The 18,158-nt window shown below is 41.7% G+C and overlaps 1 protein-coding gene across 4 annotated transcripts in view; it reads right to left on the bottom strand.

The window, feature by feature from the left end:
* Positions 1–2,654: 2,654 nt before the first annotated feature.
* The window catches only part of LOC117432610 (transcription factor SOX-10-like), a 16,247-nt gene continuing 743 nt past the window's right edge, over positions 2,655–18,158 (bottom strand). The window contains exons 1-4 of one of the 4 annotated variants that reach the window (XM_059016526.1): positions 14,131–14,458; positions 12,150–12,948; positions 7,892–8,157; positions 2,655–7,269 (exon numbers count right to left, since the gene is read on the bottom strand). In XM_059016526.1, coding sequence (XP_058872509.1) covers positions 6,548–7,269; positions 7,892–8,157; positions 12,150–12,577 — 1,416 coding nt within the window. In that variant the 5' untranslated portion in view covers positions 12,578–12,948; positions 14,131–14,458 and the 3' untranslated portion in view covers positions 2,655–6,547. Of the gene's footprint in view, positions 7,270–7,891; positions 8,158–12,149; positions 12,949–13,486; positions 14,096–14,130; positions 14,459–18,158 lie in introns of those variants that run through there. The other 3 variants (XM_059016527.1, XM_059016525.1, XM_059016528.1) reach the window with 3 other exon arrangements.

The raw sequence follows: 18,158 nt of genomic DNA, 5'->3' as shown, positions 1-18,158 counted from the left end.
AACTGGCACAATCACACTCACCCTGAAGCTAACTGAGTCATCGTGCTACACCTACCACCTAGAAACATGCCATTGGAAATGAGAGTATGCCTTCCATACATCCCAGTCCCTCCTCAGCTCCGCTAGAGCCACACTGCTTCCCTCCCAGTCCCTCCTCAGCTCCGCTAGAGCCACACTTCTTCCCTCCCAGTCCTTCCTCAGTTCCACTAGAGCCACACTGCTTCCCTCCCAGTCCCTCCTCAGCTCCACTAGAGCCACACTGCTTCCCTCCCAGTCCATCCTCAGCTCCGCTAGAGCCACACTGCTTCCCTCCCAGTCCTTCCTCAGCTCCACTAGAGCCACACTGCTTCCCTCCCAGTCCCTCCTCATCTCCACTAGAGACACATTGCTTCCCTCCCAGTCCCTCCTCAGCTCCACTAGAGCCACTCTGCTTCCCTCCCAGTCCCTCCTCAGCTCCACTAGAGCCACTCTGCTTCCCTCCCAGTCCCTCCTCAGCCTCACTAGAGCCACACTGCTTCCCTCCCAGTCCCTCCTCATCTCCACTAGAGCCACACTGCTTCCCTCCCAGTCCCTCCTCATCTCCACTAGAGCCACTCTGCTTCCCTCCCAGTCCCTCCTCAGCCCCACTAGAGCCACACTGCTTCCTTCCCAGTCCCTCCTCAGCTCCACTAGAGCCACACTGCTTCCCTCCCTCTCAGTCCCAGTGATTTGAGATAAAGGTGCAGTTGTAGCTCAGTATTTCGAGGGTGTGCGTCTGTGGCTTCCTGTTCCCAGTGCCAGACACAGCTGCATGTCTACCTGCTGGCAGTCCGACAGGTAAGGCAGGCCTCGCTCAGACAGGCAGGGCTTTGTGTCGCACGCGGCGCGCTGCCTAGTAACGGGTTGCTGTGCAGACGCGGGTCCTGCCCGAGGGGGCCTTCCCAGGACTATCAGAGAGCAGGCCCCATCAAGACTGCCTTTGTCTGGTTGACAGCGATACCCCGGGCCCTGGATTGTATCAAGGCCCGATCGCGTTCCAGCTGGAAGGCTGTGTGTGTGTGAGTCTGTAACTGAAGACAGGAGAGAGGGGGGAGAAAAGGGTCATACTTCATGTTATTTTTAGGTTGATTTGTAATATTAGGTGAAAGTATTTTTTTTTTTTACTTTTAGTGTCATAATTTTAATATAGGAGGGAGGGAGGGAAGCAGTGTGGCTCTAGGGGAGCTGAGGAGGGACTGGGATGGAGGGAATCAGTGTGGCTCTATGGAGCTGAGGAGTGACTGGGAGGGAGGGAGGGAAGCAGTGTGGCTCTAGCGGAGCTGAGGAGGGACTGGGAGGGAGGGAAGCAGTGTGGCTCTAGCGGAGCTGAGGAGGGACTGGGAGGGAAGCAGTGTGGCTCTAGCGGAGCTGAGGAGGGACTGGGAGGGAGGGAAGCAGTGTGGCTCTAGCGGAGCTGAAGAGGGACTGGGAGGGAAGCAGTGTGGCTCTAGTGGAGCTGAGGAGGGACTGGGAGGGAAGCAGTGTGGCTCTAGCGGAGCTGAGGAGGGACTGGGAGGGAAGCAGTGTGGCTCTAGCGGAGCTGAGGAGGGACTGGGAGGGAAGCAGTGTGGCTCTAGCGGAGCTGAAGAGGGACTGGGAGGGAAGCAGTGTGGCTCTATGGAGCTGAGGAGTGACTGGGAGGGAGGGAGGGAAGCAGTGTGGCTCTAGCGGAGCTGAGGAGGGACTGGGAGGGAAGCAGTGTGGCTCTAGCGGAGCTGAGGAGGGACTGGGAGGGAAGCAGTGTGGCTCTAGCGGAGCTGAGGAGGGACTGGGATTGACAAGGGTTAATGTTAGGGAGCCAAACTCTCTTTTTTTCTCATTCTGCGGAATCTTCTAATCAGATTAGCAGTGAAATCCCAGCAATGAAGCATCTCTTTGTGTCGCTGTGCTGCTGCCCTGCCCCGGGTCGTGTTCCCTGCAGGGGGGGTGAATGCGCTCTTTGTTACCGCCTGCATATCACATACGATTAGCCGAATTAAGAGCTGAGTACCCACCGCAGTTTAAAGGAATTTAACTGCTTACTTCTTGAGCAGGAAAAGAAACTACTTTCCACTCATCCAACCTCTCTCGCTCTCAACCTCCGCCAATATAATTAACGCCCTTTCGTTTTTAGGGTTTAAAATATAACAGTGACCCTTATTCTCCGATCTGTCTGTGGCCAAAAGTTTTAGATTTTAGATCTTTTATTTAACATTCCCATTATACCAGCCTCACCCCATTGTAGCTGCCCTATACTTGTGCTACCATTGCCCCACTCAGTGCAATACAGAACCATTGCAGTGCCGCTGTCTGTCTGTCTGCCATTGAAGATCATTGAGGGTATAGTTAGCACACTGTGGTCCCATTCTACCAGCCTCACCCCATTGCAGATGCCCTATACTTGTGCTACCATTGCCCCCCCTCAGTGTAATACAGAACCATTGCAGTGCCGCTGTCTGTCTGTCTGCCATTGAAGATCATTGAGGGTATAGTTAGCACACTGTGGTCCCATTCTACCAGCCTCACCCCATTGTAGCTGCCCTATACTTGTGCTACCATTGCCCCTCAGTGTAATACAGAACCATTGCAGTGCCGTTGTCTGTCTGCCATTGAAGATCATTTGGGAGAGGATTTGTAATAATTTTGAAACCACACTATTTAAAAAAGAAAGAATATTTATTTTATTTAGTGTCAGAGGAGTTAATAAAGATCGCTACAACTCTACTTTTTCAGTAAGGCTAATATTTACAGAGTTCAAATCACACAAAAACCAACAACAAAAAAAAAAAACACATTGTTTTTTTTGATACAAGATTGTGAGAAACAGGTGTTAAAACAGAGGATACAAATTCATTTTTTCAGCAAATATAAATAACTTTTTAATATAAATTTAATAATAATAAAAATAATAAAAGCAGGTCTTTGACATTTTGAAAGGAAGCAATAATAATAATAATAATAATAATAATAATAATAATAATAAAATACAAATGGTATACTGACCGGAAACGTGTGTTGCTTTATAAAACCAGGCACAGAAAGTTAATGTATCATATTTAAATTAAAAAAGTGCCCTAAATGTAGCTTTTTAGAGACAGAGAGAGAGAGAATAAAATTTAATTTAAAACTTTAGCACAATAAACAATATTTGGCCCCAACTTGCACAAAATCAAAAGCTTATAAATAGATATGATTGGGGTTCAACTGGGTCTCCTCACTCCAGGTCCCTCATCTCTCACCACTAGGCCACTTTTTCTCTTCAGTTTGAACAAGCGGGTTGTGGAAAATATAAAGCAACGGGAAACACAATGCAGAAGGTAAAAGGTCATATTTTACACCGAAAAAACATATTTACAAGAACGAAACCACATTTCTCAAACATATTATTGCAAAAATGGGAAGTGGTCTAGAGTTACAGTGGAACAAAGAATAATACAACTCCATTATTATTAGTTTTTTTTTTTTTCATACAACAGTAACAAAAAAAATCCTTCATTTTAGTTAATAAAAAAAAAGACAATATTCAAAATTTGTATATATTTTAATAAAATTCAGTACTGGGAAGCTATTGAAAATGTTGTGATATGACTTTACAACTATGGCCAAAGGTTTTGCATAACCTATAAATTTAGGATTGAGAAATTAAAAAAAGCACTATGAAAAGAATTTAGATCTTTTATTTAACATTATGTAAACAAAAAGGTTTACCGGGAGCCCTAATAGCAGTCCAGTAGTATTTTATATTAGATTTCGAAATGTCACATTTTCTCCAGTCAGTTTTTCGTTTAGTATCTGGAAAACTACAAAGCGCTGGGTGTGCAATTCAATATGTTAACAAGGGAACATTATTCAGCAGGTTTCATTGGTCTCTATGAAGCTGAGTGAGTTCATTCTATATAGAGGGGGTGGAATTCAATATGTTAACAAGGGAACATTATTCAGCAGCTTTCATTGGTCTCTATGAAGCTGAGTGAGTTCATTCTATATAGAGGGGGTGGAATTCAATATGTTAACAAGGGAACATTATTCAGCAGCTTTCATTGGACTCTATGAAGCTGAGTGAGTTTGTTCTATATAGAGGGGGTGGAATTCAATATATTAACAAGGGAACATTATTCAGCAGGTTTCATTGGACTCTATGAAGCTGAGTGAGGCTGTGTGGTCCAGTGGTTAAAGAAAAGGGTTTGTAACCAGGAGGTCCCCGGTTCAAATCCCACCTCAGCCACTAACTCATTGTGTGACCCTGAGCAAGTCACTTCACCTCCTTGTGCTCCGTCTTTCGGGTGAGATGTAGTTGTAAGTGACTCTGCAGCTGATGCATAGTTCACACACCCTAGTCTCTGTAAGTCGCCTTGGATAAAGGCGTCTGCTAAATAAACAAATAATTAATCTATATAGAGGGTGTGCAATTCAATATGTTAACAAGGGAACATTATTCAGCAGCTTTCATTGGACTCTATGAAGCTGAGTGAGTTCATTCTATATAGAGGGGGTGGAATTCAATATGTTAACAAGGGGACATTATTTAGCAGCTTTCATTGGACTTTATGAAGCAAAACAAGTTCATTGTATAGGGGGAAGATGCAAAACTCTTGGCCATAGCTGCATAGCTGTAGTCTTCACCCAGGTCAGTACTGCAGTGCACATCAGTGGTCCCATGGTGTTGTACTGTAGCCCCACATTAAAAAGCCTCACCATCTAAAGCATTAGAATTGTACTGCAGCAGAATTCTAATTGAACAAAACAGAATTGGAATTGGAATTTCCATAAACAATGCAGCTGTAATTGGAATTATAATTGGAATTGCAAAGTCTGGCACCCAGGAAGTGCTGTAGGTCACAGGTGTAGTTGTTCATATCGTTCTCTGGCTCTCCCTTCAGGGGTGAAATATCTTTAACTCTTTCATGCATGGCGACCTCATATAGGGATGGATACAAAACTCTCTTGTAGTCTTTATATATAAAGCATGGGGGACACATGGAAGACTGTCATGCATTTGCTTGCTAGTCTCATAGGAGCCGGAAGGATGCCATCGTCTCCTCCCTCCATATCAAAAGCAATGGAAAGAAGAAAATATATTTTTCATTGAAAATCTGAGGGCTGCTGGTATCGCAGAGAGCACACAGCATGCCAGGGAGTGGCAGGGTCTGGTTTCTACAGCTGGAGATTGGTTACAATTGGACTGCAATTCTTCCTGGGCTCCTCCACACGCAGTGCAGGGATTTCTTCTTTAACCCTGAACACACGCCACTGTGGCAACATGACTGACTTTCTCAGCTTGTTCTTCACAGCCTCTTCTTCACAAGTCTTATTCACACTGTTCAGGGATAACCTTAAAAAAGTTATTCCTGCAGTTTCACCATGTTTATACTCTGCATTTAACCTAGTTTACCCTGGTTTGCTATGTTTTACCACACCTCCCTGTGCTTTACCAGACCTTTATGTGCTTTACAATGCTTCCCTATGCTTTACCAGACCTTTATGTGCTTTACAATGCTTCCCTATGCTTTACCAGACCTCTCTGTGCTTTACAATGCTTCCCTATGCTTTACCACACCTCTCTGTGCTTTACAATGCTTCCCTATGCTTCACCAGACCTCTCTGTGCTTCACAATGCTTCCCTATGCTTTACCACATCTCTCTGTGCTTTACAATGCTTCCCTATGCTTTACCACACCTCTCTGTGCTTTACAATGCTTCCCTGTGCTTTAGCTTTCACTGTGCTTATTACTTTGCTGTTCTTTTAACTATGGCACACTTCTAGAAGGGTTCAGTTGTCTCTCAATAGTAAACGTTTGTTCTTAATGCATGGCTGCTGCATCATGACATCAAACATGGTAAGCCTATGGGGAGGAGTTCTTTATGTATATCTATTTGGTGTCCATTTGATTCTCAGGTGTTTGGTTGTTTTTTTTGATTCTCAAAAGACTTGGTGCCTGTCAACGTACCCCAATCCTAACTAGTGCTGGCTGGCAGAGTCCAAATTCAAACCGGTTTGCTGCTAATGGAAACAGTCAGGACCGTTTTCAAACCTGCATTCGACTCGGTAACCAGGGTCAGATGGAAACAAAGACAGAATGAAACCGCCGAGTAATTCACCTAATCATTCACCCCTTACAAATGAACAGAAACCGCAGCGCTGCAGTCAAGACGACTCAGCCTGGATATACCGGACCGCTTCGTTCACCCCGTCCAGATATTTTGATCTACCGTGGAAACAGACCGACTAACAAACAAACTGTCCTTTTGGAAAAACCCACAAGTGTTTCATAGATACCTCTTCTGCTGCTCACCTCATCATTGTGGAGCTGAACTTTCACTTGTTTGAAAAGCTTCCATGTTGGTGCGCGAGAATAAGGGTCCCTTTTTTTGGACAGGAAGTGGAGGGGGGGCCCTAATACTGGCGGACCGACATGGCTACTGAGATTTGAATTATTATTATTTATTTTTCTCCCCAAAAAGTTCAGTGCCACAAATTCAGAAGCAGGGAAATGGAAAAATCAGCCCCAAAATCTCCACCCATCTCCCCAGGGACAGACCAGACACCCCCTCATGGACGGGACAGGGTGGTGTAGACAGGCTGGTCCCAGTGGGTGGGGCTGTGGGATTGTGGGACGGTGGCGGGGTCAGCGATGGCTGTGTACAGGGGCCGCTGCGAAGGACCCATGTAGGAGAAGGCAGAGTAGATGCCGGAGGGCTGGGCGCCGTGGCTGTAGTAGGAGGTGGACGGCTGGTGGTCGCTGTACTCAAACTGGGGGCGGGAGGCCAGGGCTGGGAAGGCTGTCCCGTAGTGGGGGAGGCTGAGGGAGGTGTAGGTGAGCTGGGAGCCGCTGGGCTGTTCTGGGAAGCCGGACTCACTCTTGACAGGAGCCTTCCCGGGTTCATTGGAGCTGGCCGGGGAGTGGTGGTGGTGATGGTGGTGGTGGTGTTTGGACAGCCAGGCCGCGGAGTGACCCCCCGCCGCTGCCAGGGCACTGGTGATCCCGTACGGGTACGAGGACCCCCCGGGCTGCCCCGCAGAGTGCCCGTTGGGAGGCAGGTACTGGTCAAACTCGTTGACGTCGAAGGGCTCCATGGTTGACATGACCTCGTGGCTGATCTCCCCGATATCCATGCTCCCAAAATCCAGGTGGGGTTTGCCTGGTCCGCTAGCCCCGCTCCCCTCGCCCCCCACCCCCAGGGAGCGCTCCCCGCGCTTGCCATCCGAGGATTTGCCAGACTGGAGTTCGGTTTTGGGGGTGGTGGGCGGAGTGGGAGGGCTGTGGGTTTGACCTGGGGAGAAGAGAGCTGGTTAGATAAATATTTCATATAAAAAAGTCACCTATTAAACACTAGTACATGTCCTGATACAAACTGCAGTTACAACATCTGTGCCGGGGGGGGCACTGTGTGCTACGCAAAAATCCTTTTAGAAGTGACAAGTATATTTTGTGTAGTTTGCTTATATATTCCTAGGGTCAAATAACTGGACAGCCAACAAAGTCTGCTTATGTCGTAATGCACAGAAGGTGAATTGCAGGTGTACCTTATTCCTGGGGCAATTTGTTACTGCACTAGTCTGCCAATTAAACTCTTTATATTCAGCTAATTCAAAATGAATGAATATTTGCTCGAATTTCTAAAGAATTCATTATCTAGAACAACTTATTACACATCTAAATCGGAATAAACTCTGAAAGAATCTACCAGCGTGAAAGAAACATTGAAAGAAACATCATGGATTCCGTGACAAACGTTTAGTCTTTTTTCTTTATTACGTTCCTTTCAGTATTTCTAAACTCAGCACGACTGAATGCTAGAACAGGTTACTCATGACAACATGAAATCACCCACTTGCCCGGGGCAGCCAATCAAATCCGCTGTCCCCTGGCAGTGGGCGGGGCTAGCTGCTCACCTGCTGGATGGGGGTGGAGCCCATCAGAGAGCGGAGAGCCCGCCCCCGCGGAGTGGGCGTGTTCCAGGTGCAGGCTCTTGAAGAGCGGTTGGCCGCTGGGTGTGGCCTCGCCCTCGGAGTGGGCGTCGCCCTCAGAGCCGGCTCCTGATTTGCCGTTCTTGCGGCGGCGCGGCTGGTATTTGTACTCGGGGTGGTCCTTCTTGTGCTGCATGCGCAGTCGCTCCGCCTCCTCGATGAAGGGCCGCTTGTCACTCTCGTTCAGCAGCCTGTGGAGAGACAGAGAGGCAGCGCAGCTCGGTCAACACACACTGAGCAGAGGAACCGCTGCTGTTAAAACACACAGGGGTGTCAGCACTGCCAGTGTTCAAAAGCACGTGTGATGTGCCTACAGCCCTTCTAAAAGACTAGGAAAGGCACAGCAAAGTGTAATCAAGCACAGTGCAAGCTAAAGCACAGGGAAACATTGTAAAGCACAGAGAGGTGTGGTAAAGCACAGGGAAGCATTGTAAAGCACAGAGAGGTGTGGTAAAGCATAGGGAAGCATTATAAACCACAGAGAGGCCTGGTTAAGCATAGGGAAGCATTGTAAAGCACAGAGAGGTCTGGTAAAGCATAGGGAAGTATTGTAAAGCACAGAGAGGTCTGGTAAAGCACAAGGAAGCATTGTAAAGCACAGAGAGGTCTGGTAAAGCATAGGGAAGCATTGTAAACCACAGAGAGGTCTGGTAAAGCATACGTAAATGGTAAACTATGGTAAAACTGCAAAATGACTGTCCAAATTCACTGTGGTAAACTTTTATAGGGAAACACCATTTCATTATTTTGTCCCCAAACTCAGTTTTCATTGCAATGTTTTCAGTCTGTTTTTAATCAATCTGTTGCAGGCCTGTGAGGTTTTGCCGTGTTCTTGTTTTGCATCCCGGTCGGGAGGAATCATGTGACCGCGTGACCTTTCCAATTCCAACAGCAGCGGGGCGGTCCTAACTCTGAAGGGCCCGGGACGCCACTAACATATTTTCTGAAACAAGAATTCTCATACGAATTCCCATTTCATTTGCATACTGAACTTCTAGTAAAGCACTGAGCTCATTTCTACAAGTATTTCCAAACCGTGTCTTTCTCCATCTTGTCAGAATGCTTTACTTCATCGACGTGTCTGTCTGTCCGTGTGTGCGTGTGCCCGTGTGTGTGTGTGTCTGCGTGTGCCCGTGTGTGTAAGTGGCTTAGTTTGTGTTTGCTATCATCTTCGTCAGCCTTCTGAAAGAAGTAGTTTGTAATGGAAGTTCCTAATACTCTTTTCATTGCATCCAGAGGACTGCTGACTGAAATCAGATAGGAGTCATGTGACTCAGCTTGCCTATTATTATGGGAGTTCAATGCTGCCTATAGGAAATAGTTAACCACGAGTAGTCTGGCTCGCAACATTGCAGTGCATCACAAAACAGCATCACTCCAACGGATGGGCTTCTCCGATTGGTTACAAACATTCCCAATATGTTAAAGTTTAAGCATGTTTAATCCTGAAGTTTTTTGTTGTGAGAAATCATGTGATTCTGTGACTCTTCATTTGCTGACTGCACTCGCTGCCGTGAGAGCTGAAAGTCATGATCACACGATTCCAAACTAAACACAAGCAAGCCTTTTGGCAGAGGGGTTGGAAGCCATTCCAATGACGACTGTAGCTCCAGTCAAAAGTTTCGCATCACCCTATAATATTAACTCATTTTGCTTCATAGAGTCCAATGAAAGCTGCTGAATAATGTTCCCTTGTTAACATATTGAATTCCACCCCCTCTATATAGAATGAACTCCCTCAGCTTCATAGAGTCCAATGGAAGCTGCTGAATAATGTTCCCTTGTTAACATATTGAATTCCACACCCTCTATATAGAATGAACTCCCTCAGCTTCATAGAGTCCAATGAAAGCTGCTGAATAATGTTCCCTTGTTAACATATTGAATTCCACCTCCTCTATATAGAATGAACTCCCTCAGCTTCATAAGAGTCCAATGAAAGCTGCTGAATAATGTTCCCTTGTTAACATATTGAATTCCACACCCTCTATATAGAATGAACTCCCTCAGCTTGATAGAGTCCAATGAAAGCTGCTGAATAATGTTCCCTTGTTAACATATTGAATTACACATCGCTTTGCAGTTTTCCAGATACTGAACGAAAAACTGACAAGCATGTTAAAATGTGACAAGTCGAAATCTAACAAAATACTACTGTACTACTATTATGGCTTCCCGACTCTTGCAATAACATTTTGTAGTTTATTTGATGTTAAAATAAAATAGCTCAGTTATGTTCTTATAAGTTCTTTTTTTATTATGTCTCAATTCTAGAAGTGTAGGTGATGCTAAGCTTTTGGCCATAGCTGTGTACTGCAGACGTAACCAAACAGCATGACAAATCAACACAACACGAAATAAACACTCTACACACAATGACAGGGCAGTGGCCATTAACGCTGGTCTGCTGTACCAGACAAAACATTTCTCAGTTGCACCTCATGATCGCGACACAAAGCAGCCCTGCCCTTCACAATCAGTCACAAGAGAAGACCGAACGTACAATCCATTTGAAACAGCACAACACAGACACTTCTATTCAAAACAGCATCTAAAATATCATTCAAATAAAAAGTTTGCTAACCTGTTGAACAGGTTATAGTGACGTCATCTGAAAGCGTATAGAAGAACGACTCTTTGGTATGTTTCCCCAGGTCTGAGCAAATCTGAGTACCTCTGAGGTACAAAAATAAACGGGACCTCTCAAAAGGAGAGGGGCTGTTGTAAGTTTAAACTCTCTAGAAACCTTACAGTCATCCAATAGGAAACATTGATCGCATCACCAATTCAAATGGTGCCTCTATGGCAGCAATAGAGATCTTGATTCATTTAAATTGTGCTCAATTTACGGGACTGGCATTGTAGTGTTGCTGTAGTAATCTTATCTACCTGGATGTGTGTTTATCATTATCATGTAGGGGAGACTGGGGACAGTTGAAACATGTTTTACCTTTCTTTCTATTACGCACAGATGATTTGAGCTAGTTTGACCAGACTTTGATACAAACAACTTACATCTGTCCTCTACCAATCCCCATAGTGATCCTGTTTTAAGAGCTGATATACATACAGCAAGAGGGCTTGAAATTTAAGGTGCCCGATGTTACAATTGACCCCATGGCCAGGGTCAGTTGTAACGGGGTGTGGGGTCAGATGTAACAGTCTGTGAAGAATAATTAAATAACACCTTAATTTTAAATCAAGAATTGAATGTTTAAGAACATAAGAACATAAGAAAGTTTACAAACGAGGAGGCCATTCAGCCCATCTTGCTCGTTTGGTTGTTAGTAGCTTATTGATCCCAGAATCACATCAAGCAGCTTCTTGAAGGATCCCAGGGTGTCAGCTTCAACAATTTTATTGAATAAAATCAATTTTTCACATGAAGCAAAAATATGCTTGTTTTTATTTAAGTCAAAAACTGAATATCTTTATTGAAAAAATAAAAATGTTCACATAAAGGCATTTTTTTTTTTGCTATCCTACTTTTAAAACTTAACATCCCTAGAATTATAGGCCTTATCAAGCAAGAATGTCACTCTGAGTCACAATTGTAATAAATGAACATTTTGTTTCCTTCAGTGCAAGATTCATGGGCCCAAATATAGTTTAGCTAATGGTGTATTGGGTCAATTGTAACACATGTTACAACTGACCCCAACCCAGGGAGCCATTACTAAACCTCATGTTCCAGCAAGAACTAACAAAACTAAGAGCTATCAATTGTGTCAATTATAAGTACAGAGAGCAGGGATGAGAATGCTAAATGCCTGGATCCATAAACTGGATAACACAGGGATAGATCACAAAAAGGAAACTGGGGAAACAATTTACTTTACTAGGTCAAAAGTCGTTTTCTGTAGATAAAATCTCAGAGCTGTGGCACAGACAGACAGATAGACAGAGACCTGAACTGAGCATGTGCAGAGTCAGTGATGGCACTCTAGCTTGCTTCTGATTGGAGACATTCAAGGTGTTACAACCATCCCGTGTTACAACCGCCCCGTGTTACAACCGTGTTACAACCTTGTTACAACCCTGGTCTCACCTACTGTTCCTCTGAAGGTGGCTGCGCACACAGGTCTCAAAGCAATAAGATATTATACTACATAGTGGCGTCTGCCAAATAAACCAATAATAATAATAATAATAATAATAATAATAATAATAATAATAATCTTACCTCCACAGCTTGCCCAGGGTCTTGCTGAGCTCCGCGTTGTGCAGGTGCGGGTACTGGTCAGCCAGTTTCCTCCGCGCTGCCTGGGCCCAAACCATGAACGCGTTCATCGGCCTCTTCACGTGTGGCTTGTTTTTGTTCCCGGAGCTGACCCGCACAGGCATGGGCACCAGAGTCCAGTCATAGCCGTTCAGCACCTGGCTGACAGCTTCTCTAATCCCGATCGGAAACCGGTCATCGTCCGCTTCCGATTTCACGGTGATCCCTTCGACGCCGCCCGCATGCCCCGGCTCGCGTGAGTCCTGCTGCCCGGGTAAAGGCGACTCCCCGCCGGCTGCGCTTGAGGCGGGACCCGGAGACAAGGAATGTCCGTCTTCCGAGACCCCGGGGCTCATTTCCACCTCTGATAAACTGTGGTCCTCACCCGACATCTTCGCCGAATTAGCTTGTCTGCCTGCCTCCCGCCTCCCTCGGTAGCTTATGTGTTGTGCTGCAAATGAAGCGAAAACGCGCCTTTTTCTTATTTGATAATGTCAGGCCTATATTCACATAGGCCTCTGACTTATATTTGCTCACCGATTTACCATACGTTTTACACTTAAAGCTTTTTATGTATATATTTTTTATATTAATTTATTTTCATATTTTCTTCAGTTGGTTTGGTCTTGCTAAGGTCTGGTAATTGTAAAACCATGAAAGGGATTTTGAAACGTCACTTCAAAACCGTCTCCTTTTTCACCCCCTTGGTAATTCAAACCGCAGTTTTCCTTTTCCAGTTGTTTTGTTGTTGTTGAAATCAAACCTAGAAATTAAAAAAAAAATACGGTTGCTAGTATTTAATAAATATCAATTAATCCACAACAGAGCAGTTTTATGAATATACAACACCGTTTTTATTAATAAAACGACGTGTAGGCCGACATAACATTTTATGAATAGTAGTCTGAAGTTTCAGTAGCCAAGTACGGTAGGAAATTATATATATATATATATATATATATATATATATATATATATATATATATATATATATATATATATATATATATATATATATATATATATATAACCATTTCGTGCATTAAATATTTAAAATACCTTTGGAGACATACTAAATTATTTTTAATTTACATTTTTTTATATGCCACGATTAAACAGCCTATATTGTTTGTCTGTATAGAAGTTTTTCAAGACCAAACTTTCATCAGGCGAGTTAGAAATGAAAATCTAGACATCAACGCAGTTGAACACGTTTTATTTTTTTCACTTTCACTCGCGATATACCTCTGGGCTTCTTTTTTGGTTTTGAAGAAGAAAAAAAACACATGTATACCACTTACCGTTAATTATTTGACCTGATATGCCTACTTTTTTCAGAAAGTCCGTTTTATAATATCACATCGATAATAACCCTTATTGTTGCCTAGTATAGCAAAACAATCATGGAAAAATATTGATTGATTTGACTCAAAGTGCTAACAAAAAGATTATATATAAACAAATCATAAGAAAAGCTAGTGAAATAGATCGTTTTCAAATTTGTTTTTCTTCAAATATCCATTATATCTATCTATCTATAGGCTACACACACTGTAAAATGTCACAAAAAAGCTTGAACCGGATTTAAACAATAACTTTATAATGTTTTCTATCGATAGTGCAGTATTATTATTATTATTATTATTATTATTATTATTATTATTTACTACTACTTGTAATACGTACTGTTGCTTCTTAATAACGAGCGGTCTCCAACTTAAGTCCACAGCACAAACAAATCATTTGGACAAACGCGTCGACTACAAGTCATTCATAAAATAAAAATAGACTTCGCAATCATATTACAGGACAGCTTATGCAAGAAGTCTAAAAAATATAAATACACGTCTAATTCAACTTAATATAAATTATAAACTAAATATATCGTAACCTATATGTGGCTGTCTGTCTATAACATATATTCTATTGTAAGCTAAACCATTACCGCACTTATTACGTTGAGGGAACACGGCCACTTTTTCCATTAGTTTGAGGTTGCTGTATTATAACCCAAGTCTCCCCTGTTCTGACGTGAAGTGGTCTGAAACCTAGTCTCTTGAAACCAAGCTCCAAGCCGCAAAGTGCCTCCGCTTAGCTACATTTAACTTCAGCTTCTTTTTCTTGGAAGCTCGCAGTGCTGTGAATATTATTCCACACGTCTCTCTCTCTGACAGAAGCGCTGTATTTTCTCTCTCCTGCCCGTGCCAGTGTTGGTTTAAGAGCACACGCTGCTGTTTCAAGCTGTTACGCCGTTTCCTCTTATTCCCAGGAGGGGACTGCGGTATAACTGGCTGAAATAATATATCGGCCGGCAAAACAGGAGCCCCAATATACTATAACGTAACCCAGCTCGCTCGCATACGACAGGAATGGAATGAATAGTTTGTTTTTGTAAGGCTTAGCACGCGTAGACTCCGTGTAGAAACTCAATTCTTACATTTACGCGCTTTATATTATTATTATTATTATTATTATTATTATTATTATTATTATTATTATTATTATTATTATTATTATTAATTTCTTAGCAGACGCACTTATCCAGGGCGACTTACAATTGTTACAAGATATCACATTATTTTTTACATACAATTACCCATTTATACAGTTGGGTTTTTACTGGAGCAATCTAGGTAAAGTACCTTGCTCAAGGGTACAGCAGCAGTGTCCCCCACCTGGGATTGAACCCACGACCCTCCGGTCAGAAGTCCAGAGCCCTAACCACTACTCCACACTGCTGCCCATATATATATTAGGCTACACACACACACACACACACACACACACACACACACACACACACACACACACACACACACACACACACACACACACACACACACACAGGTGTAACTAAATAAATAAGTAAACTGAGAATGTATTTATGTATTTATTTATTTTTAACTATACGAACATAACTTAGATCTTATTTAACATCATGTAACCAAATAAACTACAAAATGATATCGCAATAAAAAATCTATACAGGAAGACATAATAGTAGTACAGTAGTATTTCATGTTAGATTTTGAAATGTCACATTTTTTTTTTCAGTTTCCTTCAGTATCTAGAAAACTACAAAGCGGCGTGTAATTCAATATGTTAACAAGGTAACATCATCCAGCAGCTTTCATTCGACTTTATGAACCAAATATAATTGTCCATTCTATATGCAAAACTTTTGGCCACAGTCGATATATAAAATAAGTCCATCGGCTCCAATATATATTTGATTGGAGTTTGATTTGAAGTGCACAGTAGTAAATATGTGCGAAGTGCTGTCCGTTTATTTCAAAGGGTCAAGTTTAATCCTCGATTATATATATATATATACACACTATACTTTAAAACTAGACAATTGTATTTATCCACATATTATTGACTTTTAAAAAAGCTTACTTTTTTCCAGACTCAATCATCCTAATAATAACAACAACAACTTATTTGGGCGTTTTGCACATCTCTAAAATAATAATTTAAAAATGGTTTACAAAGAAATGCACGCTGTCTACCTATCAATCCATCGCTATCTATCTATATTTACGCCTCCTTCTGGTAACAAAAAAAACAGTAGTACCGATATATTGTTAATGTACATGTATAGCATACCATATAGCCTATAGGGGTCATATAATGTGAAAATAACACTTAAGGGAGCGTCTCAAAATGTAATGTAATTGTATTTTACGAAGTGTTTAAATTATTATGATGATTATTATTATGATGAAGATTTTTAGTACTGTTACGGTATTGGGCTGTAACTGAATTATAAGTCACAGCTGAAGAATTACAGCAATGCAGGAGCCCGTCTCCTCTCCTGGTAACCTCTCCGCTGCAATGTTATTTAATTACCGCTCTCTAAATGCAGATGCAATACATCCGAGTCAATTAACTTTTAATGAGGAGGGAACAGCGGCTGAATACCCTGTCTGATGCCAAGTCTAATTGAATCTACACATGTTCGGTATATATATATATATATATATATATATATATATATATATATATATATATATATATATATATATATATATATATATATAGCGTTGTGTCCAAGATAATCGCTTCCCACGAAGCATTCAATGGATATCGCCTTGGTGTTTAATGAATGACTTGGCTTGGAAGTCCTGAAGCGATTCGAATTCTGAATGACGTTTGTAACAATGCAGTTATATCTGTTCATTCAGTCTGTGTGTTTCAAGTTTACATACAATAACCTAGCTATAACGCTCATTACCTTGAAGTGAGATTAAACACAGACACCGCTTATATATTTTCTATACTATATTGTCTATATTATTACTTGTACTGAGACACTTAAAATGTATTTGCTTACGAATGTAAGTCGCCCTGGATAAGGGCGTCTGCTAAGAAATAAATAATAATAATTTTCATTCATAAGAATCCCTAGAAAAAAACAAAAACTTGAAAACAAGGGAAATACATTCCATGACAAACGTTTCTTGAAGACATTAACAAAGACGTTGCCATTGAGTTTATTTAGTTTATTTTACTATTGCTAAATGTAATAGTTTAATGGTTATGTATGGTAGGTTACATTAACAATTGACCCCCTTTAAAGGAGTGCTGACCATCTTTAAAATCCATTCTCTCACCTCTTATTAGCTTTATTAACAGTATCGCTGGCCCCTCCCTTTAAAGGAGCGCTGACCATCTTTAAAATCCATTCTCTCACCTCTAATTAGCTTTATTAACAGTATTGCTGGCCCCTCCCTTTAAAGGAGTGCTGACCATCTTTAAAATCCATTCTCTCACCTCTTATTAGCTTTATTAACATGATCACTGGTCCCTCCCTTTAAAGGAGCGCTGACCATCTTTAAAATCCATTCTCTCACCTCTTATTAGCTTTATTAACAGTATCGCTGGCCCCTCCCAACGGTTAGTCCATACAGAGCATAGCCGGACTGATAGCGCTAGGGGGTGTACTGGTGCCTGAGTTTGACGATAACGCCCATCGATATTTGTGACTTTGTGGTCCATGCATTTTTTATTTTTTATTATTTTAATAGTTTGATATGCGTCTGTAGTTCCATACTCCTTTATAATATATATATATATATATATATATATATATATATATATATATATATATATATATATATTATATATATATATATATATTATATATATATAACACATTTAACAGTGCATACATCCTTGTCAACTAAACAACGCACACACATGTTGCAATAAGTTCAATAAGTCATTTGAGTTCGTTTTACATGCCCGAGTGATTTGAATGATTAATTTTAATGTGACAGCTCCAAGTTGTTTATTGAAAGTTCCTGTACTTCTTAAAAAAAAAAAAAAAAAAATAGCACCACGGTAATTGCAATTAAATATAAATATAAAAATTAAATATCACATTTCAATATAAAACTTGTTAGACTAAAACACAGCTGAGTTTGGACCACTGTATCACTTTATAAGCCTTTACACCTTTTTAATAAACTAGGAATCATATAGACTTGGGCGTTCTTAAGTTGGCATCCCGTTTGAACGACTCCTTTCTTTACTTTCAGGGGAAAACAACAGCAAAACCGAGCTACAAAAGAAACACGGGGAACATCGTGTTTATTTGAATTTAAAAAGGAAAACTGAGTAGTTTATTCGTGTTTCTTCTGATTCTATGCACCCGTTTTATTAACTAGCATTTCCTGCTTCTATCCCAGTCAGTTTACTCAGTTTAGTCTCCAACGGCGTTTTAAATGTACCACGTAGAACCCTTTATTAAAGCTAATAAAATGACACCTTTCTGGCATGTAGCCCAAATAGTATACGGCTAACACGTATTAATTCTGAAAGAGTCGTTGACACAATTATATGCAAGAACATCGGGAGGTTAATAATGCTGTAGCGATTACTGTGCTCAAAGCAGAATCACTATATAAACGCTTGTCAGATTAAAACTACAAACTTTTATAAAATGCTCAAAGAGTGCACGACTACCAG

The sequence above is a fragment of the Acipenser ruthenus genome, chromosome 53 (genome assembly GCF_902713425.1).
Source record: "Acipenser ruthenus chromosome 53, fAciRut3.2 maternal haplotype, whole genome shotgun sequence".
In the NCBI taxonomy this organism is placed as follows: Eukaryota; Metazoa; Chordata; class Actinopteri; order Acipenseriformes; family Acipenseridae; genus Acipenser; species Acipenser ruthenus.
This window is presented reverse-complemented; position numbering and strand designations above follow the sequence as displayed.